At 43.1% G+C, this 27,011-nt stretch overlaps 1 protein-coding gene across 2 annotated transcripts; it reads right to left on the bottom strand.

Annotated features, from left to right (window-relative positions):
• Nucleotides 1-1,685: 1,685 nt before the first annotated feature.
• LOC311171644 (basic immunoglobulin-like variable motif-containing protein) lies at nt 1,686-21,222 on the bottom strand (the record flags this gene model as incomplete). Of its 2 annotated transcripts, XM_084234639.1 has the most annotated exons (9): nt 1,686-1,979; nt 2,783-2,879; nt 5,070-5,156; nt 6,414-6,546; nt 13,019-13,113; nt 13,328-13,432; nt 13,711-13,806; nt 16,729-16,855; nt 20,745-21,222. In XM_084234639.1, the coding sequence occupies 9 exons, from the start codon at nt 21,220-21,222 to the stop codon at nt 1,686-1,688; spliced, it is 1,512 nt and encodes a 503-aa protein (XP_084090765.1). The 2 variants fall into 2 exon arrangements, with proteins under 2 accessions (XP_084090765.1, XP_084090766.1); XM_084234640.1 differs by lacking the exons at nt 16,729-16,855; nt 20,745-21,222 and having other exon boundaries at nt 1,686-2,000; nt 13,711-13,724.
• Between the last annotated feature and the right edge of the window lie 5,789 nt (nt 21,223-27,011).

Raw genomic sequence — 27,011 nt, 5'->3', positions numbered from 1 at the left:
CTCTGAAATATTTGTTTGCACTGTATGGGATTTCTGATATTCAACTATGTTTGACCTACAGAAATGACAACTTCATTTGGTTCAAGTTAACAGAATGACATATAAAGTCTTATAGAGATCTAAAGTTAAAGTCCTCGTGATGCAGATTATCTCTTTGGTTATAAAAGTCAGGTACAAGGTGGTTTCTTTTAACATACTAGTTAGTATTGACCAATTATTAAGGGCTTCGAACAAAATGGTAAGGGTGCTGCCTGCCTAAAACAAAAGTTCAAAACATTCACATGACTAAAAGTAGAAAACAAAACTTTATTTGATGGAAACATCTTAGAAGTTCCAGTATGAAGTAACAAAACCAACAACCTACACATCTTTCAGTCTTTTGCATTTCAAGCAAAATACTCTCTTCAGGAAAATGACCATTTCATCATATATCTCCCCTTCTGTAGGCTAGGCATGTTTGAATGGATAAATGGATATAAAATTCAAAGGAGAAGAAAATGAAAACATTTAAAAAATAAAATCTGAACCCTCTCCTTGAGGTGTATTGTGATATGGTTTCCAACATATCCAGCACCTTGTAATAATCACGTTACTGATCTGAGTCCTGGAACAAGCCCTTAAAATGAAAGAACAAGAGATCCTACTTATTGGTGAGTCACAGTTGTCAGCAGAAGAGAAACTGACAGCAGCTAGACAGGAGCTCAAATGTATGAAACCCGCACATTGTGAACTACACACTCAGCTTGCTTCAAGCAGCTCACCGTCTGGAGGGTTTAAAAAGGAAACCTGTCAGAGTTGGCAGGTGACAGTTGCCTGCAAGGCAGGTGGCTTCCTCATGCCTCTTCCCTGCTATTATCAACCCATGACTCCAGGTTGAGGACCAATCAGTTATCAGGGGATCCCGTTTCACAGATCACCTTGGGCATGGAAACACTGAATGCCACTCATTCTTTATTCTGTCCCTACAAGGTCTATTCTAGACTTACAGAGGTCTCTCCAGACCTAAAGTCCTACTATTTGATAGTAACACACCAAGTGAAGAAAGCCAAGAATACCCTGAAACAACGCACTACGTCATCCATTCGCACCAATAGAAAAGATCCACTTCTTGGGTATCTTTTGCCTCTTTATTGAAAATCCTGAGAAAGTTAACCAGGAAAGAAATGAGGCAGGCAAGAGACAACTGCAAATAAAGGAATTACTAGACTCACTAAGTAATTTTAAATGAGATTTAACCCAGCGGGAAAACTAGAACGCGATAGCCCCCGGTCTGGTTTGGTTTTTTAAGGGCAAATGGCACCCTCTTGAGCTTAGAATGAGCTATGCAAAAAATGTCTGGAGGCCCAGCCATAAGAAATCATTTCATGCTGAAGTATTTCAAATCATGATGCTATTAGTGAATTTGTTTTTAATTGGTTTATATGCAATTTTATTGGATGTCGTGAGATGATCCAGAATGTCTATATATACTTTTACGTTTAAAAGGACAGTCATCTGTGCTTATCTGCTTATCTACCTGAAATCCTCCATCACACTCACACACGCTAATTACTGGAGGATGACGAGGTTATGTTTTGAACCACACAATCTGTTCCTATGTAACAGGGACTGCACGCGATCTCCTGTCTCAGCGCCCTGGCGGACCAGCTGTGTGCACAGCGCAGGCTGCCTCCTACCCAGCGTCGTCAGTCATTCCCGTCATAGTCACTATAACCCTGGTAACCACTGTTCCTTCTCTCATGGATGCTGGACATCTTTTTCCACGCTGAGTCCTGATGGAAACTAGCACTAAAAGACCGCCCCAGACGTCCGTGGTGCTTCTTGGAGATGTTGTCTTCACTCTCAGATTTGGCAATTCCCTGGCCATGTGTTGGAGGTTGTGAATCTTGTCTGATGCTTCCAAATGGAAAGTTCCAAAGACCAAATCTTTGCCAACTGAGTCTCTGGAATGCTATGATGCAATGCAGGTTTCCCCCAACCTGAGAAGAAACAAAGTTGAGTGAAGAAAAGGATGGGAAATGAATTCTACTGCTGTGTGGACTCCTGTGAATTCCCACATTCCCCTCACCTGCCTCAAAAGAGTACCTTTCCCTCAGACACCATTAACTCATAGGGTCTTGCGTCTTTCCTGGCCAGCTGCCTTTACGAAAACATAGCAATGCCCACAGGACCCAAAAGGCCTTTCCCAGATGCCTCCCTGCCACCCTCCACTCAGTCCAAACACCAAGGTCTTCCTTTCCCTTTCTCAAAGTCACTCATGTTAGCAGGGTCCCATCAATGGGGAGTCTGCTCAAGCCAGAGTCCACCTTTCCTGAGAGGCCCCAGCAGCTCGACCTTCTCCACACCCACAGGTAGTTTGGCTCAGGAATTTATGCCTGAGCCAAGCTAGGCCAAGACTGCAAAACTGGGCCTCAGGCAGGCCAGCGTGAGTCTAGAAAGTTCATCTGACAATAAGACATAAACTAAGATGGCCATTTTCCGGAGATACAGAAACAAAAAGATCAGAACTACAAGTAAGTCCCAAAAGAATGCGACAGCCTTGGCCGTGGCCTTACTAGCTATCTATGGGCTGACGCTGTCCCTTCTGAGCCCAGGCAGTGGATCCTGGGCTTAAATCCTTAAATCCTCTCGGTTTAAGGCCCCTGTGTCCTTAATATCATTTTCACTTTGCTTTCTCAGATGGCCTGAACTGGGATTCTGTTCTCCGCAGCCTAAGAAGTGCTGGGGAGACTCTACATTTTGGTGAGTTGAGAAACAACTTTCAATGCAATGCTGCCCTTACCTTCTTTGTTTTTCGATACTGTAGCCCCCTCTCTAAGTGCCGGATATCTAGATATTCTGGGTTTTGAGTGTTTAGATCAGTAACAATATCTGCCCATCTAGAGTAGAAAGAAGAAAGCACAGTTTTCTTTAAGTACCAAATACCATAATAATAGAACCTTCCCCAAAGTAGCTTGCTCCGGTGTTACCATGGTAATAATGCACTCAGGACTGTTCCACCTAATAAGCTTTAATATTTTTTCGTTTTGATGACAAAGACTATACTTTCTGGGGTTATTTCTATAGTTCTTTACAATTTTGATGAATTTTATTTGTCCAAGGTTCTCAATTTAAATTGTTACTTTTCCTATGAAATCTATATGTCTACTATTAGATGACATTCCGCGGGTTAAGTAGAAGCAGACCACACTTCCTTTTCAGTCAGTACATTTTCAAAAGATTGGTCAGACAGCATGATGACTGCACGGAATATCCAAAGTAACTGCAGTGACTCTGGATGGCAAAACTATGACTACAATAAGTAAATTTGATTAATGGGCAATATTCAAGGCCTATAAAGAAAAATCAACTGTATTTTTGTAGACAACCAGAAAATAACTGGGAAATGAAGTTTTAGAAGTTTGTAGTTCATAAATTTATAATATATCAAAAAAACAAAACAAAACAGGCCTGGGGCTGTAACTCTTGGCGATGATATTTCTGAGTACTGAGGTGAACACGTGCAATTCACTAGAGAGTAGCCTTCAGTGTTCTCACCACACATGGGAGGCACTGAGCTGACAGATGGGTTAATTAACTAACACTTGATTGTGGTGATCATTTACTGTGTGGCGCAAGGGGTTAAGTCTCAGCACTATGACGCTATCAGCAGCTACGGCAGCACAAATTCAACCCCTGGCCAGGGAGGTGACCCACATAGAGCAGCAGACCTCTCCTGTCTCCCCGCGGCTCCCCTCAGCAGTGTGTTTCAGTAGATCTGCCCATTCTACTCCCCACTCTGTCTCTGGTGAATCCTCTCACACATACTCCCCCACACACCTCAGGCCTACACCCCAGCTCTTGTATGCATAAATAAATAAAATAAATCTTTTTTAAAAATTGTGTCGATCAAATCCGTATAAAACACACTTTAAATAATCACAATTTTATGTGCAACTGTACCTCAATAAGCCTGGAAAAATAAACACTTGAAATAAACTTGAAATTTTTGAGTAAAAAGAAAAAGGACTGACAATATCCAGTATGGGTGAAGAAGTGACAAGTAGCTGGAATGCTCCTGCCTTGCTGGTGGGAGTGATGGTATAGCCACCTTGGAGAACTTTCTAGCCTATAAATCAGCAATTCCACTCCTAGACATCTATCCAAGAGAAGCAAAACATATAAACATATGTCCTCAAAAGACTTGTATAAGTGTGGCATATCCATACATCAGAAAGTTACTTAGCCACATCAAAAAATGAAGTTCCGACCCACATTATGCCATAGATGATCATCAAAAACATTATTGTAAGTGAAAAAAGGCAGACACAGAAGCCCACAGACTGTGTGATTCCATTTCTATGAAGTGCCCACATTAGGCAAATCTGCAGGGACAGAAGGGAGCTTAGTGGTGGCAGGGGGTGGGTAGGAGGGGCAGCGGGAACACAGCTAATGGCTGTGGGGTTTCTCTTGGGGATGAAAATGTTCTGGAATTAGATAGTAATGATTGATGCTTAACTCTATGAATAAATCCATTGAATCCATTTTGAAAGGTTGGATTTCATAGCTTGTGAGATAGATCCCCAATAAAGCTGCAATTTCAGTTTTTTAAAAAGAGGTAAACTTGAGTGTTCCTAAAAGCTTCAGTCACAACAGACCAAATCAAAACAATCCAATGAATTGGATTGAAATGTTCATGAAGGACACATAGGGTGATGAGTTGCAGTTCCTGAAACAGCTCAATACCAATCAGAATTTTTTTTTTAAAAAGGAAGTAACACAAGACAAAACAATGAATCTCAAATGTTACATAATGAAAAGAAGCCAAACACAAAAGACTATTGTATGATTCCATTTACATGAGGTTCAAGAACAAGCAAAACAAGTCTGTGGTGTCAAGTTCCCACAGAGGTTGTCCCTGGAGCTGGAGAGTGCGCACGGGGACTCGTCATGTTGACAAGATGCCCCCTGTGTCGAGTGGGTGGTGCTCACGCAGGTGTAATCACTCACCACCATCCAACAATTCACAGCCATGCACTTTAGTATATGTCAGCCTTAGCTAGATTAAAGGGGAAAAAGAATTTACATACTTTTTACAGTGAATAGCAGGATGTTTTCTACTGGATTCTCCAATTAAGATCCAATATTCTACTTCTTGTGAAGACAGGGGACCTCTGCTAAATATAAAATAGATTCACAAAAGCTTAATAAAGGCAGTCACTTCTTGACCATATCACTTCCACGATAAAAGATACTACATGGCTCAAAGAAGCCATTCATTCATGCTACAGGAGGCAGATTATAGAGCCTGGGCTTGAGTCAATTTCTAAAGGCCTTGAAGAGAAAGCATCAATTAAAGTTTGGTCTTAACCACCTATTACAAAATGTAGTGCTGAAACTGTTGAAATATTCCACTTTTCAGCCTCTAGGAAGAAAAAATTCCTAGCATGCTACCAGCATTCTCTAGCTATCCCTCTCCTTTTTCATTCAAAAAGTTCTAAATCATCCTAAACATAAAACTGTACAGCTGTAACTCACCTGTGAACCCTGTAAACATACACAGACCTGAATCCCGTCCCGGAAGTTCTCATCCACACAGGTCTGGAGAAGAACCCAGGCAAGAACAGAACATTTTGAAAGCAGCCCCGGCGAGTCTTGCTCCGGCAGACCTGAGACCCCCTCCTCTCCAGGGACAGAAGCAGGAGAGCCTGCGTCCCCATGTTTTACACTTGGTTGGCGCCTGGCGTAAGCGCTTCAGGATTTGGAAAGACCAAATAGTTTCCCTCTTGCTTCTCATTCACAAAATTACAATGTCTACCTTCCTGGTTCTCACAGCCCCTCCGCCTGTCTCGGGACTGTCAGTCCCCACCCTCTCAGCTATGCCCTGAATGGGCCGCAAGGCCTGCAGCCTCAGAGAATCCATCCTGTGCCCAGATGACCAAGCCAGGCTCTCCCAGCCTGAATTTCAAAATTAGATTAAAACATTGACTCCCCGAAGGGGCAGCGCTGTCTCGCCTCTGCCAGTGCCAATGCCACTGACCCAGATAATGGGGGAATACTGGTAAATTCCATGTTTCCCCCATGAGAAAAGAAGATACTGTGTAATGTGCTCAGTTGTGACAAGCTAGATCCCGTAATCCATTGTCCACCGGGGCACTGGAAGAGGACACCAAGACATAACATGTAACGTCCTCAACATCTGCTTTATACTAAGCATACATTTTTGACTGTCTTTCTCCTGACACGACACTGGGCAGTACTCAAGTGGACAGGAAAGGCACGGTTAACACCACACAGTACTGCAGAAGCACACGCGAGAAGGTTTAAAGGACATCTGACCTCAGTCTTCCCAATTCTATGTGACTCCCTATTTCTACCAGTTCCTACAATACAATTTCCTAGCAAAGCAGCCACTGAAATGCAGACATGCTTACCTGAACGCTTTATTAGCTTTGACAGGCGTTGCTTCGAAGCCTATTGGGCAAAAGTAATGATTTTGGCAATGATAGATAAAAGCCAGTGATTCATCTTTCAGTCCATGAGTCAACTTCGATAAAGCCCCCGAGGCTACAAAGAAAAAAAAAAACAAAACTGAGAAACCACAAAGAGCCTTACAGGAATGACTCGTGAGGGACACAAGACAGGCCTTGGGACTCAGTGACACTGTCGGGAAAGCAAGAAGCCATTGATCGACACAAAGAACATCTGTGAATTCGATTTTAGTCTTACCCTATAGACTGAAACTCAGATACAGCAAATACAGCAAAGTAAAACACTGAAATTCACACCGCTTACCAAAACCTTCTAAGAACACACACACTTATCTCTGAAATACAGTTAGTGTGTGAAATCTAACCCTCACATGGACACCGTGGTCTTCAATGGCTGGCCACATCTCTCACTGGAAATTTCTGAATGAGCATTTTTGTTTCTAAACTATACACACACTTTTAGAAAAGATATACAATGGCTGGAATTTCAAAATTAGATTAAAATATTGACACGCTAATGGTGCTCCCCGGGCCATGCTGCCACCTTGCACAGCTGGGGGAGAGGGGCATGCACCCCAATTTGCAGGCCTCTGATGTAGAAGGATAAATATAAACTCTAGATGATGAACAAGTTTCAAAAATGCAAACTTTCTCCCGTGAACACACAAGCCCAGTGATGAGGCAAGGAACACTCCAGAGACAGGCCCATGGTATCGGGGCTACCACTGAGGCAGAGGTGGTGCCTGGACATCCTCGCCTAACAGTGCCTCCTTAGCCATATTAGTTGTGAAGACATTTCAAAAGCATTACTACTAAGAAGTATGTTTTGACCAGCACTCAATATTTCAAGTCATTAGCTGAGGTTTCATTAACTTGCATCTCCTGGAAAAAAACTAAATTATTCATCAACAAATGGCCCATAAAAGTCAAAAACCTAAAAATAGCTGAAGTACTTGAAAGCTTGCAAGCCACGGTTTCTCTGATGGGTTTTCTGGTCACTAAGCTGCAGACCACTATGACCAGCAGGGGGCGCTATAGTGGGGACAAGGAGGTGGGACCTCACCTGCACCCTGCAGACCCCACATGACCAGCCAGGCCCAGTTTAAACTTCCTGTCCAAGGTTTCCCCTAGATCATCTCTGATTTTTACTTTTGGCTTCCCATCAGGGCGAATCTGCCCACCAGGCAAACTTTTCTGCCAAAATCTCTATTTCCTAAGGACAACTGAGAGGTCTTTCTGCAATTTTTGGTTGAGTTTCCCTGACAGTTTTCAAAATGATCCCCAAGGGCAACTCTTAATGAATCACAAGAACTAAAATTCAGAAGAGAGTGAATGTTTCATTTCCATAATTGAACTTGACTGCACATAAGGGCCAGAATGGTAAGAAAATAAAGCTGTGTGGAAGTAGATGCCTAAGAAATTCGATAATTACAAAACATGTTATAATTGACTTGGAAAAATTCTTGAAATCTTCAAAAAAAAATGAAAATGCCAAATGAAAGAATTTTTATTATAGCTTTTTAAGTCTTATTTCACACTTGGCCTTTTTCAGTCAAATGGATTTCAAAGCAGCTGACTTGTAGTATAACTATGAAGCACAATCACTTTAATGTCCTGGACTGTAGTAAGGATTTCAGGGACAAAAGAGCTAGGTACGAAAATTTGCTCTTATTATATTAACATCATTTTGTCAGCTGCAAACGTTCCTCGGTCAGGTCCTGGTGTTCTAGAAGACACAAGGTAGTATTTCTTCTATGGAGTAACATTTATGGGCTTTGTGCTACTCAGGAAATTTTATTTCCTTATTCAAGGTATTTAACCAAATGTACTAAATTAACTTAAATTCTGATTAATTTAGATTAGAGACCAGCAAACTTTTCTTAAAGGGTCAGAGAGCAACTGTGTGGGGCTGTGGGTCATGGGCAGGCAGAAGACTCACCTTTGCCCTCCTGGTGTGAAAACATTCATAGGCGATGTGTAAGCAGATGGACATGGCTGTGTCCCAATAAATCTTTATTTACAAAACAAGTTCTGGCTCATGGGCCTTAGTTTGCCAACCTCTATTTAAATCAATCATTTACCAGTGTTTTTTGACATGGAACCTCTTCTGCCTGGACAGTTCACATGCAGGCTAGTCCATAAAATGGGTCAAAGCAGAATTGCTGTGGCCTAAAAGGAGGTAGGGAACTGGGGGCCCCACCTCACTCCCCCAACCACAGACTCCCCCAGGCTCAGCCGAGGCCATGAGAAGGTAGCTGACTTTGCTATCAAAAGAAGATCAAGCTCTTGATAAGGAGGCTGGGCAGCAGCTCTTCAGAGAGAGCACAGCCGCAGTTCTCATACATGAGCACGAAGGGTTTGTTAAACCACAGAGTGGCAGTTACCCCCCACCAAGCATCTGACCCAGTAGGTCTGGGGTGGGGACCAAGAATATGCACGTTTATTGAGTTACCAGGCGATACTGCTATTGATCCAGGGAAGCACTGGTCTAAAGAGAGAATTTTCATTGAATTCAATTTGGTCAGCCATTCACGAGCACTGACTGACTAGAGCAGAAACTGCAGGGACAAAAAAGAAAGTAATAACCAGTCCCCAAGCCGCCCTCCAGAGAAGAAAACAAGTAACCTCATAGAGGGTGGAATACGACAGTGCCACAAAAAATTCAAAGGAGAAAGAGCACATCAGGTTCAAGGAGTCAAGAAGGGGGGCATCCAGGATGGAACTTAATGAAGTAGCAGGGTTCCAACAGTCCAGACAGAGGAAAGAGTGTGAGGGAAAAACAAAACCACTGGAGGGGAGGGGTGTCACAGCACAGCTGGGTGTCTGCTCAGAATACAGGGTATGAGATAGAAGAGGCCTACCGTCCAGCACCCCCAGAATTTCAGGACAAGGCCAGAAAAAGATCACCCTCTGAAATAAAAGACAGCAAATACAGTATTTAATACATTAAAACAGCCATCCCAGAAAGCAATTCTAATTTAAAAAAAAAAAGGTATTTATTGATGGAAACTAAATACAGAATGATGTTCAATCTAGATCAGAGTATATCTAAGAATTCTGAAACTTAAAGAGCAAAGCACCCACTACAGGGAGAAAAAAAGAACGACTTGAATTAACTGAACTGCTGTGAGGAACAGATAGATGATGATGCCTCTCTCCAGGAACAAAATATGTAGACATAGGAAATGTGCCATCATGTCAAGAAAATAAGCATAAATACATACAATATAAAGGCTTGAAAAGAACACATTCTTCACTGGAATTAAGTTGTGAACCCTAAGTAACCCCACTGTGGTTAAGATATCAAAAGATCTGCCAAGATAGGTAACTCAGGAGTTTCCAGAGATAGAAAACAGGGATGTAAGGAGGGCCTCACATGAGTTTAAGGCTGGCCTTTGTCAAGAGGGGTTCTGCTTAAACTCCAGACAATGTAAGGCTCCCCTTTAACTGCAGGAGGCAGCTGGGACTGCCCAAGATGGGCAGAAACTAGAATATGAAACCCAAAATATGTCTCTTTGACATAAAAATTATCTTGTGCTGAAGGCAACTGAGAAGCATGAATGAAGGAAAAGCTCTCACTACCCTTTGCTTTTCTTCCTAAAGGCAGGAGGGAAATTGTCCTTTAACCACAGACAGACTTAGAACCCGGAGATGAACCGAAGGGAACTTCTCCATCAATTTCCTCCCACATATTTACCTCCTCATGCTTGGGCCCTTGGAAGCCTGAAACTGGTCTTGTCCTGTCATTTCTCTACAAATGTACTATTTTTTTATTGAAAACAAATTGGCCGCACAAACCAATTTCTAAGCCACAGCTCTGAACTACATTTTATTGAGGTTTCTCCTATCCTCTACATCTCCCATAAGTTACTTATTAATCTGTTTATTTTTTTGATTGTTTGTTTGTTTGCTAAAGGTTGCCCTTGAAAACCTAAGATGGGGGCCTCCCCCGGTGGCACAAGGGGTTAGGACACATCCTATGAAGCGATCCTCAGCCACTGCAGCATGAGTTTGATCCCCGGCCAGGGAGCTACCCACATGGCGCAGCAGACCTCTCCTGACTCCCCGCTGCTCCCCTCAGCAATGGATTTCAGTCAGTCTGCCTGTTCTGCTCCCCACTCTGTCTCTGGTGAATCCTCTCACCTCCACATCTCTGTCCTGTACCCCAGCTCTTGTATGCATAAATAAATAAATCTTTTTTAAAGAAAAGAAAACCTAAGATGAGCAGAGGCACAATGTGGGTCCCCTACAGAGTCCAAAAAAGAGCCCATGTAAAGCTGGGACATCATAAAACTACCCACCTCCCCTAAAAGGGGAAATCAGTAACAAATTTATCCCACAGAATGGGAACCGAGGAAATCTCCTTATCTGAATTTTGCATTGAGAGACAAAAAATTCCTCTAAGAATTCATCATCATAAACTAGTACAAAGATGTTACCAGGGCAGTCTAAAAAAAAAAATCCTCAATTAGAGAATTTAGATAAAAAATGGTCCCAGTCTTCAGGATATAGGCAAAATATACTGCTAATCTTCTCTGAAGATTCCCAGAGATTCTTGAAGTCTCAAAGCTTTGTCAAGGAAAAAAAAAAAAAAAAAGCTTTGTCAAGAAAAAGGCTCAGTTAAACAGATTACAGTTTTAAAAAGTCAACAAATGCCATGTTACTTCCATAAAAAATTAAAACAAGTAAAATACTAATAAAAATAAAAACAAATAAGTAAACACACAAGGAAAAAAGATACCATGAAGTGAGATTCAGAAGAACCAAGAGACAGTAGAATCAGATACAAACTTCAGATATTAGATCAAATATAGAGAATGAAAAGGTTTTAAGATAATAAAAAATGAGAACACAAAAATAGGAGTAAGGAACAAGGAGTAAGGAACAAGGGAGTTTTTATTAAGCAGATTGGAAAAACTAAATATTTCTGGAATGAAAACATTTTTTTCATTTTTTCAACACAAACTCAATGGAAAATTGTGGGGGGAAAAAAAGCAAACTAGACACAGCTGAAAAGAGAATCAGCATCCTGGAAAGTATATCCATGATTACTTTTTAATTGCCTGATCAATCACCTAGAGCCATAGGCCAACAATCTCACTAGAAACAAAAAAATACTAACATGTCATTGAAAACAGCCCTCACCTTGGGGACTGGCCCCCTGCAAATACACAGAATCCACTAGTAAAAATAAAAGCCACCAGCTATTGACTCACACAGAGGGTATGTGTATCACAGATGTCTCCTTCCATCTTCACAGTGACCCTCTGGGGTGGGTACAAATATGGAAAGGAAAACTGGGCACTAGGTCCAGCTAAGAGCCTGGTCCAGGGTTGCAAAACCAGTGAAGACAAGATGTGAACCCAAGTCTGCTGACTCCTAACCACCTCGGTATACCTGAGAAAGGTCAACAGAAATATATCTTCCTCTACGCTCAACACTTGACCTTGGGCAGCCATATAGCCTCTCCGCCTACAGACTCTCACCTTGAGGAATCCTACTCAACAGTTTAGAGAGAATCCAAGCTCCCTTTAATGTATTTAGGGTGAAGCCCAACCCCCCCATTGTAATACCCATTGCAATAGTCTTGAATAAAGTCTTTCTAACCATTTTAACTAGAGTCTGCATAATTTCATCTTTAACATTGTGTTATCACTTCTTTGATTTTTAAAGTTAAAAGATTAGGCCTCGCTGGTGGCGCAAGGGGTTAAGACACAACCTATGAAGCTGTCTGCAGCCTCTGCAGCATGAGTTCGATCCCCGGCTGGCCAGGAAGCAACATACATGGCGCAGCAGACCTCTCCTGTCTCGCCTGCTGCTCCCCTCAGCAGTGTATTTCAGTCAGTCTGCCTGTTCTTTTCCCCACTCTGTCTCTGGTGAATCCTCTCACCCTCCATACCTCTGCCTGTACCCCAGCTCTTGAATACATAAATAAATATATCTTTAAAAAAAAGATTACTATGTGATTTTTTTAATGGAAATAGTCAAGTAATTTAAATTATTTATTTAGCACATAACTAAAGCCCTCAGAACAACTCCATTACTCTGTTTTGAGGAAGATTATTCTACAACAGAGCTTTGTCACTTTCCCACTTCACTGTCCTGTTGGCATAGGTTATTAGGTACATCTAACATCAAATATTTAAAACCCTTAAATTTCCTTTTAGAAAGAGGAACAATAAATTCCATGCTATTTCCTGAGAAAGTTATTCTAGCTCGGGCACACACACACACACACACACACACACACACACCATGGTTCCAAACAATACATTAGTGTTTACAATTTAAAACAATTCTAATTCTACATGCAAAGATAAGAAGACCTAAAAATAATCATGGTATATTGGAGTGCTCTACAGATTACTACTATGATTTGTCCCTTAGATAAAGATATGTAAAAATAATAGACTGTGTTCAGGATCTATATAATGTCTTGTGAATCAAAGCAGTCAATTTCGAAGATGAATTATGTGTGAAAGAGAGACAGACAGACAGAGATAGAGAGACACAGAGAGGATGTGTAATTGCTCTCTGTGATTACCTACCAGTTTCTCCAGCTGTTTTATTCTTCCCATGAGGCTTATAGAGAACATAGGAGCATCCTTTTACATGGAAATGATCATTAATTTGTCTGAACCATCTGAAAAAGAACAAGAAGATCTGCTCATGGCAACAGTTCTGTTACAAAGATGGCATTCTACCAGTTCTAGAGAAATTCAGGCAGAGACCAAGTTGTTTGACCTCCTAAAGGCTGGGGCCCAACAGCTGGATATATGGTTTACTACCAACCCTCTACAGCATTATTACTTTACAGACTAGAAATAAGGTATTACTTCTTAGCGAGGGCTTCGTACCTCATAAGTGTTGTATTTCCAGTGAAAGGGCCAAACCTAATATCTTCAAATGGGGGTTGAAAGCCCAAAATATGTAAAGCTTCTTCTTGGGTAATAGGTGGAAGACTACAAAAGAAACATTGCCTATCATTTTACAATTCCAATCATATGCAAATATAACCTTTCTCTACATTAATACATCTGATTTGCAAACCATAGTAGTAATATTTTTATTTTCTACTTTATCAAAAATAATACATGCATCTATTTTTAGCTAAAAGGCTTATAACAAAATGTAGCCATCTTGTCTCAATTTATGAAAAATCTATTTTTAAAAATCTTCCATTTAATCACCAAATGACTTTTGAATTTGTTGGGAGATACTCATAAGTTGACATACTTACTTTCCAGCTCCCATTGTGCTATATAAGAAATTCCAACAAGAAATTAATGAGGAGATACCACAAGAAGTCTTATATTGAGGTCGGCTTATGCAGTACCTGAGGAAACAAAAGACTGTTTTCTTCACTTGAAAGGATACAGAATATGCATAACAGAAACCTAATACTCATGGCAACTAGAAGTGTTACTACAATGAAAACTTGACTATTTAAACCAATGTAAAATCTTTATTCACTTTAAATATTTTATATTTATTAAATAGATCATAGTGCATAACAATAATACATCATCCAATTTAATAAAGGCGACTAATTATAAAGAGGGCATTATCCAAATCATTGGAAACAACGAATAATATATAAATTTAGATAACTACTGCTATTCTGACGTAAACTCCTAGTTGAGCTGCCTGCATGTGATGTCCAACTTCAATTACATCTGTTCCTTTTATATTCTGGATATTAACCCCTTATCAGATATATGATCTGTAAACATTCTTTCACCTCATAGGTTACCTTTTCACTTTAGTGATTGCTTCCTCTTGAGGCACACAGAAGTTTGTTTGTTTTTTAAAGATTTATTTATTTATTTATACAAGTACTGGGTACAGTCAGAAGCATGGGAGGGTGAGAGAATTCACCAGAGCCAGAGTGGGGAGCAGAACAGGCAGACTGACGAAGTACACTGCTGAGGGGAGCAGCGGGTGGCAGGAGAGGTCTGTCGCGCCATGTGGGACCCTCACTGGCAGCCAGTGATCGAACAGGCGCTGCAGAGGCTGCGGGGAGCTTCACAGCCCAGCCCTCAACCGCTGCGCCACCAGGGGAGGCCCCGAGGCACACAGAAGTTTTAAGTTTGATAATACCACTTGCCTGTCTTTGCTTTTGTTACCTGTGGTTTTGGTGTCAATAATATCTCAAAAATTATCAGAAGTTCAATATCATGAACCTTTTCCCTGTGCTTTTTTTCTCTATGAGTTTTATGTCTTTAATCCATTTTGAGTTCATTTTTGTGCATAATGGGAATGAACAGACCAAAGTCAATCCTTTTCCTGTGAATAACCTCTTTTCCCAGCACCTGAAGAGACCCTCCTTACTCCATTCTGAGGTCTTGGCACCGCTGTCAAAGAGGCCTTGACCATTTATAGGAGGGTTTGCTTCTGAGTTCTCTATTCTGTTCCATTGATTCCTATGTCTGTCTTTATCCCAGTGCCACTCTGTTTTGACTATTGCAGTTTTATAATGTGATTGAATTAGTAAGTGTTCGACCTGCATGCCACTCTTCAATCACCACCTTCCATGCAATTCACTAGAATCAATGCCGCCACTATACTTTAGGAGGTAAGACAATGGAAGAGGTGAAAGGCACAATGTCTGCTTCTCTGCCCCCTCCCTGTGGTACAGCTGGAGCTCCACCAAGAACTCTGATACTTCCCCAGTGATGCAACCACTCACGCAGCTAGATCTAACCAAAGGGTCCTGAACTGGTTTCATGACCATCACCTGAACTTGAAGGAAACCTGCAGACCCCTGGCAGTCTGTGTCATGCTCAGGGACTTCTTTCTGCGGGTCCAGAATGCACACGATTTGATAGTTATGAATCAGAACCTAAAGTCTAGGGATGTTGCTTTTCCTAGTCTCAGGGAAGTTGGAGGGTTTCCCTTTTTTCATCTTGTTGATGTCACTGTTTTCATGGATTTGAGGTGGGGAGGGGGGCGGAGTAAAAGGCATTCTGTCTTATTTAATTCTCCCCTTTCCATCCTAACACTTCTTCACAAATCCTTGGGATCAACCCTAGTAATTTTGAGAGATTTTTATTCTTCTTCATCAAGCTTGTTTACTGAGGTTGTTCACAGCAGACTGAAAGCTTTTACAGACATTCTGCCACCTTCTGTGAGTCTTTCCACTCTGTCCTTATCTTGTAATATTCTCAGTGGAGAATAAGTCTGTTTTCCTGGTTATTTTTCCCCTTGGTTTATTTCTCTCATCAATCTCCTATTGCCCAAGCCTTTATGGGCAGCTGTGTAATCTCAATACACAGTAAAGTATCTGATATTTATTCAATAAGGGATAAAAATCTAATATTTCTAAAACCTCATAGAAAAGTACTTTTAAAACCTTAAATCAGAGCCTAGGAATATTTATTCAGTTCCTAGTAGGGCCTCTAAAAAATATAAATAGAAGCATGATGAATTTAGATAGAAACTGTGTTTTTCAAGGAGCCAAATAGCCCTAGTGGATAAGTAAAAATTCTTACTAGAACAATGCCACCTAACAAAGGGAGAAGAAATGATAGAATTTTGCAATATCACTATTCCATCACAAGGATTCAGGTAAAAATTGTCAATGGGTTAGGCTAAAACCACCAAGTGACAAGCTGACAGGAACCTGGGTATTACTAGCCTAATGTCACTGTCACCCCACTGATTATAGATGGTGAGAGAGGGAAAAATGTAAACTGACAATGTAGGGTAAGGCTGTCCCCACCTTAACCAGCAAGCCTTCTAGAATATCTGGTATTGGAAGACCAGACACAAGATGGCACAGTATAAAGGACACAGGGTCACTTAGGCAACATCACTTCCTGCCAACAGTGTTCAACCTGCACCTAATCAAGTCTTTATCTTTAACTCCTAGTTTGCAGGAACTTCTAAGGTTTTATGAATAATGGAGACAACTACCAGTAAAAAAACTCAGATGCTTCCAGAAATAGCTGGGAGGTCATCCTACAAGACACCTGGCCTCATCTCTTCAACAAGTTAATCTACTAGACTTTTACGAGGAGACTTTTACATGGAGACAGTTTTTGGTTAGAGACACACATGGGCCAGAAGAACCCAACACAGGTGTGTTCACAGCCTGGTTCCACTCTGAACAACCAGGTGTGAAGATGTTTTCAGAACAATCTGATAAATCTGACTTTAGTCTATGAATGAGATGCTAAGAAAATACTGTTAACTTCATGAGGTATGACAATGGCAGCTTATGATGGTGAAAGGCAAACATGTCCTTTCTAGCGATTACCAGCGTCGAAGGTCTAATACTTTTCGCTGCTTGATGTCATCGGCTGGAGAGCACTGTGCCCAGTCCCTTTGATGTCTTCCTTTTTTATCTGAAGTTTTTTTCTTAGAAGTTTGTTTCTTCACATTGCCTAGAATCCAAGGACATAAAATAGGCATAATGCTTCAGATGAAATAAACTTCCATGACAGTACAATTCATTCTGTAAATTAAAATTTAACTGTCACCAGTTCTAAAAATATTTGCCAACATGTTAAAGAAGTACTTATATTCTCAAGAACATCCCCCTACCTTAAAGACAGAACAGAAAGCACACTAAACAATCATAAAGGTTATTTCCTATCAGATTTTTATATTTCAATTCCTGAGCTAGTCACTTAGCTAGGAAAAGAATCCATCACAAAATGCTGAGCGAACATCTAGAAAATCAAATTACCCAGGGTAAAATATTTAACTAGGCCACTTTCCAGAAAATGAATCCTTTCCATAAGACAATAAAACCACATTAACATAACTCTTTTAAGAAAGTAAAAGCTCTATGCACTAGATCCAATAATGCGATGATGTGATATCTAAAAATATCTCCAGGCCTACGGAGACCACAAAATGGATTAAGAATGAGGCAACCATGTGCATTATTAAAATGAGACTTTAGCACCAGGAACTACAATGGAAACCAAAGTCTCCTTTCTGTGTGCATCTGTGTCTGTATGTACACACACCAGCACAGACACATATACATGCACACACACACCCACAACACACACTCCCTAAAAGCCACATAAGCTAAATAACATTGGTTGTCTATGGATGAGGTGGAACTAGGAACCAGACAAAGAGAGACATAAGTGAATTATACTTTACACTGCTTCATTTTTACACTTTTTTGTTTCTGACCCATACTAAGAGTTTCCCCAGGCCAAACTTAAATAAATTAAAATATTAACTACTAAAATATTAACAAATAATACCCACGTCTTGTTTCAACTAACATTCCAAATAGCTGTGCTCTTTAAACATTTAAAAATCTTTCAAACATATTTTGACTGAAATAAATCTAACATAAAAATTAAGTTAAAGCTAGTATTGTATTGTATTTGTATGAGTTATTTGTAATTTTGAATTATGATATATACTAAGAAAGGAAACACAAATTTCCCCTAAAACTTACAACCAGCTGGAGCTCAGAAACGATTGTTATATAGGGAATTTCTCCAATTTTGTAAAAACATCATAAACACAATAAAATAAAGAAATAAGGTTTTTTTCCCCTTCCCTCTAGTATTTCTTTCTAGGTCTTCACAGAAAACACATTTCTCAGAGTTGAGTAACCATTGGCAAACACGAGCAAAAATCACATTCCAACAAATTTCTTTTGCTAATAAAATAAATTCTATCGAGAAGACCGAAATGCTACACCATTTCTTGAGCTGTTTCACTGCCCAACAATGACTTAATTCCCTAAGTAGTTTTCCTGGCCACTCAAAGTGTGGGAATCTATGACTGCAGACCCACAGGGAGGCCCACATGGCACCACCTCTAAGCCTTGCAGGGGCCTGCTCTCCCTTCCCATTGTGCTAACCCTCAAGAGTTCTGGGAAAAATACACCTTTATGTCCAGATGAGCTTCCTTCATGAAATCCCCACACAGCCACACAGAGAGCTGATCTCATGGGCAATAAAAATCATAAATGTGTGGGCACCGAATCTCAGCGCTTCACATCACATGAAAACAAAAATCAACAGAATTGAATGGAGAAAAGATAATTCCATCAGAGCTGGCTGTTTTTATCACCCCATTTTCAGCCATTCAGAGAAAATTTTTTATCAGTTGATAAAAAATTAAGTAGAGACATAACTGTGAACAACATCTGAAATTTTGATCTAATAAATATTTATAGAACAATATAACCAACATCCACAGAAGGCACCATCTTTGTAAGTGCACACAGTACATTCCCCAACATAACCACATGTTGGGTCATAAAACAAGTCTCAGAAAAGGACTCAGATCTTTGTCCTCTGTCCACAATAGAATTAGATTAGAAATTGATATTTAGGGGGGAAAAATCTGGAAATTGCATAGTAATTTCTAAATAATGCATTTATCAAAGGAGAAATTACAAAACACTTCAAACTGAATGAACTGTATCAAAACAAAAATAAAGTGTGGCAAAACCAGCAAACTATAGCTAAAACAATACTTCCAGAGCAATTCTGAGCATTGAATGTTTCAAGTCTTGAATCAATGATCAAAGCTTCCATCCTCAGAAGTTAAAAAATGGGAACAAAATAAACACAAGGCAGAGGGAAGGAAATAATAAAGAACAGAAATCAATGGAATGGAAAATAAACAATTGAGAATAAAACAAAATTAAAAGCTGGTGATTTGGGGGCCTCCCTGGTGGCGCAACAGGTTGAGCGCAGCGCTGTGAAGCTGTCCGCAGCCTCTGCAGTGCCGGTTCGATTCCCGGCCGGCCAGGGAGCAGCCCACATCCTGGGGCAGACCTCTCCTGTCTCGCCCGCTGCTCCCCTCAGCAGTGTACTTCAGTCAGTCTGCCTGTTCTGTTCCCCGCTCTGTCTCTGGTGAATCCTCTCACCCTCCCGCGCCTCTGGCCTGTACCCCAGTTCTTGTATGCATAAATAAATAAATCTTTAAAAAAAAAAAAAAAGCTGGTGACTTGAGAAGATAAAACAAAATTAATAAACCCCTAGTGAGACAGATCAAAGGGAGAAGAGGATGTAAATGACCAGCGTCAGGAACCGAAGAAGAGCTAGCACTAGAGACCCGCAGACATCAGGGTGAAGAGGGACTATCACAAACAACTCCACATCACAAACTTGACTCAGATGAAACGCACAAACCAATATTTGACAGAATGGAATTAAAACAACTCCATAATCACAGACATTTTACAACTCCTTTTAAAATAACCACCTGAGAAAACAGGAGGAGAGACATTTCGAAACTTACCTTAGGAGACCTGTGTAGCCCTAATTCTAAAAACTGAAAAACACACAACATATGTATACACATACATATGTATACACATACATATACATACAACATATGTATCTATACACCAACTGCCCATAAGTACAGACATGAAAGGAAATGCCCTTGGCATTCCTGAGAGTCACAAATGTAATAGCATTCTATGAAACTAGATGAGTTTGCAAATGAATGAGTAGACATAGGGAGGTTTGCTATAATGATCGGAAATTCCTAAAAGCAAAACCTCTAGTTCTACTTCTTACTAGCTGTGCAAATTTGTACAAGCAATGCATCCTCTTGAAGCCTCAATTCCTTCATATGTGAAATGGGGCTAACGGTACCCAACCCAAAAAATTTTCTTATTACTTTGAGACCAAATGAAGAAGTGGATGTGGTAACATATATCTGAAAAGGGGTGATCCCAAACCTCTGAATCATGGACAGTGTTGAAAAGCAATACTACTTCAGTTTTTAACAGTTTAAAATTTTCATTAATTTTCTTAAAAAAGAACAAATGGAAATCACTAGCAGAAACTGTAGGACCACCCAGTGCCATCAGGAAAATTGTGCATCCTCTTAAATTGTGCAGTGCACAACCCACTCAGTGGCACCTGGAAAACTCACTGGGTGCTCAAAAAATTTTAACCATCATCCAAAATGCCACAATGTTATATAATAGAAAAGTAGATGTTTAATTGGGAACTACAGATTCATGAAACAGTGGTATGTTATTCTAGCCACCTCATTAACCATTTCTAAGTCCACATGGACATATCTGTAACACCTGTATTTTGCAGAATTCATTCTTAGATTTTTCAACACCCTCAAAATGCAATGTTATATTTGAGGTTCCCAATGGCAACACTTTAAGAAATGAAGTATCTTCCGCCCATTTTTTTCTCAACTATTGTGTCAGATAAGACAGCAAATGGATTATAAAAGAAAATATATTTAATAAAAAGTTTAAACAAGATTGATTATTTTTCTCATAATTTGCACCCGCGAGTTTCATGGATCCTTTGTTACCTGATTTGTGTTTCAAATTTGTGGACACGCCATCAAATTCAGATTTATCAATTTCCCATGCGAGAGGTAGCTTGCCCAGGCTATTGGATAAGTTTTCCAGGCTATTTTCTTCATTGTAGATGATCTCCGATGTACTGGTTGGGATGCCAATGTACCTTGATGAATTATTTCCAGCAGATAAAGAGGTACTATCAGGCAGGCAGGAAGAGTGGGTGGAATTTGGAGTTTTGTAGATTGAGGTGGCCTGGTTGAGGAAGGCATAGTCCGAGCAGATGGCGTAAATCTTCTCCCGAGTGTGGGTCACTGGGCAGCTCCATGGATAGTGGCTGTCTCCTTTGGGGCCCAAGGGTGTTCCTGAGGCTCGAGAGCAGAAAGATGGTAGAGCACCGGGTAGATTCTCCTCCGGGGACTTGCTCTCGGATCTGTGCTCACCATTTCCAGAATCACTTGCCCTTCCTGCTTCTGCAACGTTAGGCATTGAATGCACTTAGAAAGTTCTCTTACAAGGAGAAGTTGCAACTCTTTCTATGACTTGAAAAACTGTGACAACTGTTTGTCGTTTTCTACAAACACTTGAGAGCTGCAAGAGGGGTCCTAAGAAAATAGGCAGGAGAAAGAAAGACCAACAACACATCAGACACTACAAATAGCCCTAAAATCACATTGTGTTTCCTATGCCTTCTTTCAATAAAGGTGCCTTTTATATCTCTTAGATGCCGACTGCATGATTGCTGACCACCTGTCTTATCAAAACCTTGTCTTGGGCCTCCCTGGTGGCGCAAGGGGTTAAGCACCACACTATGAAGCAATCCGCAGCCTCTGCAGCAATGAGTTCGATTCCCGGCTGGCCAGGGAGCAACCTACATGGTGCAGCAGACCTCTCCTGTCTCTCCCGCTGCTCCCCTCAGCAGTGTACTTTGGTCAATCTGCCTGTTTTGTTCCTTACTCTGTTTCTGGTGAATCCTCTCACCCCCCACATCTCTGGCCTGTACCCCAGCTCTTGTATGCATAAATAAATAAATCTTAAAAAAAAAGTCTTAAGATCACGCATACAAATAACAAGAAAGACAAATAATCCATTTAAAAATTGGGCAAAATAACCCCATAGTCACTTCTTCAAAGGGGATCTGTATCACTATTTCTAAAATGGCCAATAAGTACATAGAAAGATGCTCCATGCCATCAGTATCAGAGAGACGGATCGCAACAAGTTTGTGGAAGATGTGGAGAAATCCCTCGGACACTGCTGGTGGAAATGTCAAATGGCCCAGTTAGGTTGGGAAGAGTTCCTCAAACATTTAAATATAGAATTACCCTGTGATCCAGCAATTTCCATCCTTGGCAAATACCCAAGAGAAATGCAGACATATGTTCACACAAATGTTCTTAGCGGCACCATGCATAACAGTCAGAAAGTGGAAATAATCCAAGTGCCCATCAATGGATGAATGGATAAGATGATAAGATGAGGTGCAGCCACACAAGGGAATATTACTGGGCAATAAAAATAAATGAAGAACTGACCCAAGTATGGCACGGATAAACCTTGAAAACATCTTGCTAAGTGAAACAAGCCAGACACAAAGGACTGGCAGGGATATAGTTCTGTTCATATGAAATGGCCAGAAAAGGGAAATCCACGAGACAGAGAGTAAAGGTTACCTAGGGCTTGGGAGTCAGAAGAGGGTGGGGGTGGAATTTCTCTTTTGGAGTGATGAAAACAGTCTATAATTGAAGGTGGTGATGAATGACAACTTTGAGAATAGACTTAAGGCCGCAGAATTATACACTGTAAATGGGTAAATCACACAATGTGTGAATGACATCTCCATACTATCATCTTAAACAAATAATCCAGTAGCAAGATTATTTAAAAAACATGAAGGGATAAAGGATGTACGATGGATAATGGTCACAGATTTCAATCAACAAAAAATACAGAATTTAATTTTTTTAAACTTCCATCAATTGACAAAAAACTCCTGCCATCCAGGCAGTCACTGACCTCTGATCAGCCTGAGGAAAACCTGAATTTCAAGTCTAAACTGATTCCCTTGGGGAAGAAAACAGAAAAAAAAATATGTCAATAGGGGGCATTTGAGGAAGACAAAGATGTACACAAAAGGAAGACTTGATAAAGGTAACCAGTATGGGTGGGTGGGAGGTCACCCAGCCAGGAGGCCAGGCTGGTGAGACCCCCTGGGTGAACCCTTCCACTTTGACCTGTTAACAGCTCTGCCCACTCACTTGAAAAATTAGAAATGGCAATATAACTTTTACGGTTTACAGGAAAATGATTATATAAAATCCATCATGCAAATATCCATCTATGATAAAGGCGACAGGAAATAAGATGATTCCAGAAAGATCCGGGCTAGCTGGCCTGTGAGGAGAAGCTACAGGGAATGCAAGTCCTGTGGGGAATTAGGGGGTGGCTCTATACAAGGACAAGAAAAGACCCCACTGTCTTTATTTTTAAGATCTTTTCTAAGCAGAAGTAAAGCATAAAGAATATATTTCAGGGCCTCCCCTGGTGGCGCAGTGGTTGAGCGCTGGGCTGCAAAGCTTCCCATAGCCTCTGCAGCACTGGTTCAATCCCTGGCTGCTGGTGAGGGTCCCACATGGTGTGCAGACCTCTCCTGCCACCCGGTCTGCCTGTTCTATTCCCCGCTCTGGCTCTGGTGGAAAAAAAAAAAAATGGCATCCTGCTATTCAAACCTAGTGATCTTTCATCATTGGAGCAGAGTTTGTGGTTATTTGCAGGTGGGTGGGGTTGGGTAAGAGCTTCCCACCAAAAATAGACCCTCCAGTGGTTCTACTCTGGAGACTTTTCTTTTTGGCCAAGAAATGACTCAGGAGTAGGAACCTTTTGTGCTTTCTCCTTCTTCTTCATCTGCTGGTGTCATGGTGGTGGCAGAGCTGGGGGAGGGGCAGTGAGTCAAGCTCTGGAATTAGCCTAATGGGGGGGACAGAAATGTCCCCACTGCTGCCCTTGTCAGTCACACTGAGCTTTCGCTCTGCCACAGTTTCCTTCACAAAAACTGAGTGAGATTTTGCCCGTGGGGATGTTATGAAGGATGTTTATAGGACTATACAGAGAACACCCTATCAAAACACAGGCAAAGGGGAATGGCTGTGTTGGAACACAAAAGTCAGGGCTGAGTTCCCTAGAAGTTAATGCCAAGGAAGAACATGGAACTTGATTTATAAAAAGTATAACAGTCTGGCTTTGTATGTTTGTTTAGTAACTAGTTTAAATCATCACTAAACAAGAAAGATCTCTTTGGTTGCCATTTTACCAAAAACAAAAGCAAAGGTTATCACTCTAAGGGCATATGGTCTACTCTTCACAACCAAGTCAAGGATAAACACAAAAGGGTATGAAAACATTCTCATTTGAACCACTGTTTATGAAAATTCTCTTTGAAAAATTGTGTGATAGTCATAGATTTTATTATATAAATAAACAAATTGCAAGGGATGGGGGAAACAGTGAAAAATGGCAAAAGTTATTGCACAGAGAATGGATAAATCCTATCACCCAAACACGGCTAGTGTTAATTTCCTTTCCTATGACCTGTCTGACTCTGTCTATTCTTAAGAGCTGAGTGAGGTCAAGGGTGCTGGTGCCATTTTGTCCTCAGCCTTGCTGAAAAGTGAATCAAGCACAAGTTATTAATGATAACATCGTCACTATAGTCATTGCTTACGGCATAGGCTGTAAGTTAGCCCCAGGGACTTGGGGTGCAGAGCTGATCTGTCCCTCCGCTAAGCACTGCAGCTCTCACCGTCTTGTCACATCTTTGTCACTATTTTGTAAACCACTGCCAGTCCCATCACTACCCCAAGCCCTGCCCCTCAACCAAACTGCCCAGGCACTGGCAGGCATCTGACCTATGGGAAGAGAAAATAAGGCGGGGTCTGATCATGGAACACCCCTGTCTCAGCCCTGCAGCTCTTGGAACTCAAGCCCCTGCTGTCCTGGCCCACCAAGGCTCTCTTTAGCTCCCCCTCTTCTGCTAGGCTTCCCAGCCCCTCAATGCTCCTGCCCTGACCATTACTCTGATAGGCCTCTTCTCCCACTAACTCTCCCTGAGCCACTTAATCCCATTTAGCCTTCAGATAGCGGCTCAAATATCACGTGCTCCTCAGACCAGGCCAGATCACTCGCTCATTCTCGGGTACCTTTCACACCAGGATGTGCTGCGCATTTGTCTTTAGGTGCTGTCTGCCTCCTGCGGTCTGGTTTGTCTGAATCCTGCATCCCTAGCTGCCAGCATCTGCAGCAGTCCCCTCCGCAAATACCCCTTTTGGAGGCATCACTCCAAGTCCCAGGAATTGGTTCCAGGAGAGTGTCCCAGGGGTCTCCTGGGATCACCAGCTCGAGGTTTAGCCAAGGCACCCCCTCCATCCTCGCTCATTCCCAGCTGTGAGAACTGCACTCCCTAATCCAGATAAACGAGGTAGCGATGCAGTATTAAGACTTACCAGTGGGAACAATGGGAAGACCTAAGGCCCCACTGCAGGATTTATTCGTAAAACCCTATCACATTTAATGGAGGCATCAACTGTGTGCAATCAACATTTTATGCAATGGTGAGCCGGCCCCATGGCACTACAGCACCCATTTCTGAGACTTTGGTTCAGTAAAATAAACTGCCCGTGTGTGAGGACAAGAGCCATCGTCTAGGTCACATTCTTTTGGGGTTATATTTAAAATTCGTCTTTCTAATTAGCAAGTTCGCTTAGAGAACTAAACAGCTTTAAAATCCCGCCAGCGCAGCCTTCTGCCTGCGAGAACGACGTGCTCTACTTTCCACACTTCCAGAAGGTCCCTGGGGCGCAGGGCAGGTGGGTGACTGCCTGAGGGTGGAGTAAGAGCCCGGGACCAGACTTGAGGTGCCAGGTCCCAGAACCCAGGTCTTAGCCCGCCTGCCCCCGGGACCTCTCCAGGCGCTCCAGGCCCCTTCCTCCACCAGACCTGAGCTCTTCTGGGGCTGGGGCCGCCGGCCCGCGAGGGACTGGGGTGCCTGCGTCCAGCTCGGGCTCCGGGGCGGTAGGCGCAGCCCCCCCAACCCCCTCCTCTGCAAAGCAGCGGCTCTGCGGGGCTCGGAGGCCGCTGGAATCCAGGCGCCTGACGCACAGGCGGTCCCCGCCGCGCCGAGCCGGGTGAGGCCCAGAGTGGGCCGCGAGGAAGCGGGTGGCTGCGCCCCGAGCCCGCGCCCCTCCGCCGCCAGCCCGGCCGCGCGCCCTGGGGGGGGGGGGGGGCTGGACCTCCCCTCCCGCCGCGCCGCGAAGCCCCCCGCGCTCCTGCACCCCCTTCCTGCGTCCGCGGCCGGAAACCCGAGCTCGCCGCGCTGGGGAGCGAGCGAAGCCCTCGGGGTGCCCGCCCCCTAACCCGGGTGGACCCCGGAGCTCCGGCGCTCCGCCAGCCAGGGTGGCTGCTCCCAGGCGGAGAGGGCGTCCCCCAACGGGGCTTGGGAGCGCGCGAGCGGGTGCCATGAATAAGGACAACTGCAAAAGCGAAAAACCCCGCCTCGGCCAGGACCAGGCCCACTTTGGTTTGGGGGAGCCACCCACCCGAGGGCCCGAGTTTGGGGGCAGCAGGCAAGGTGGAGCAAAGGAGGAAGGGATGGGGGAGAGAAAGGAGCTCTGGGTTCGACTCTGGGGCTGACCATGACCCGTCTCGGAGACCGCCCGGCCCAAGCTGGTGGTGCTGGGGCCGGGGGGGCCGTCACCGCTGGGGGGGGGGTGTTGGGGGGGGGTCGGGGTCCTGCCAGCCGATGCAGGCGTGGAGAGGAGAGCCCGGATCCCCGCGGGCACCGCCAAAGGCAGCTTTCTTCTCAGAAGGACACGTCCCTTTGCTCCCCAGAGCTGCTCTCCGCCCTGCGCCCCAGCTCTTCACCCCACTTCTGCCCAGGATGATGGGCCCCTGTGCAGGGGCCTCCACCGTGCAGCCGCGCGCCTCGGGGAGGCCTGGCCCCGGCGGCCGCGCGGGGTTGGCCGCTTCTGCAGCAGGCCGGGCCGGGCGCGGGGGGCGGGCGCAGGTCCCGGGCGCAGCGGGCACAGCCGCGGGCCGCCACCCCGGCGCCCACCCCCTCCCGGGGTACCTCGGGCGGCCGGTCCCGCGGGGTCTGGTCGCTGCGGCCGCGGCGGGGCCGGCTCGGGATGCGATCGCAGCTGGCGGCGGGGGGCCCGGGGCTGGCGGCTCTCATCCCATCGGGGCGCGCGGGGACAGCGCCCGCCTTCACCGGCCGCGCCTTCCCT

Source organism: Talpa europaea (assembly GCF_964194135.1).
Source record: "Talpa europaea genome assembly, chromosome: 6".
In the NCBI taxonomy this organism is placed as follows: domain Eukaryota; kingdom Metazoa; phylum Chordata; class Mammalia; order Eulipotyphla; family Talpidae; genus Talpa; species Talpa europaea.
This window is presented reverse-complemented; position numbering and strand designations above follow the sequence as displayed.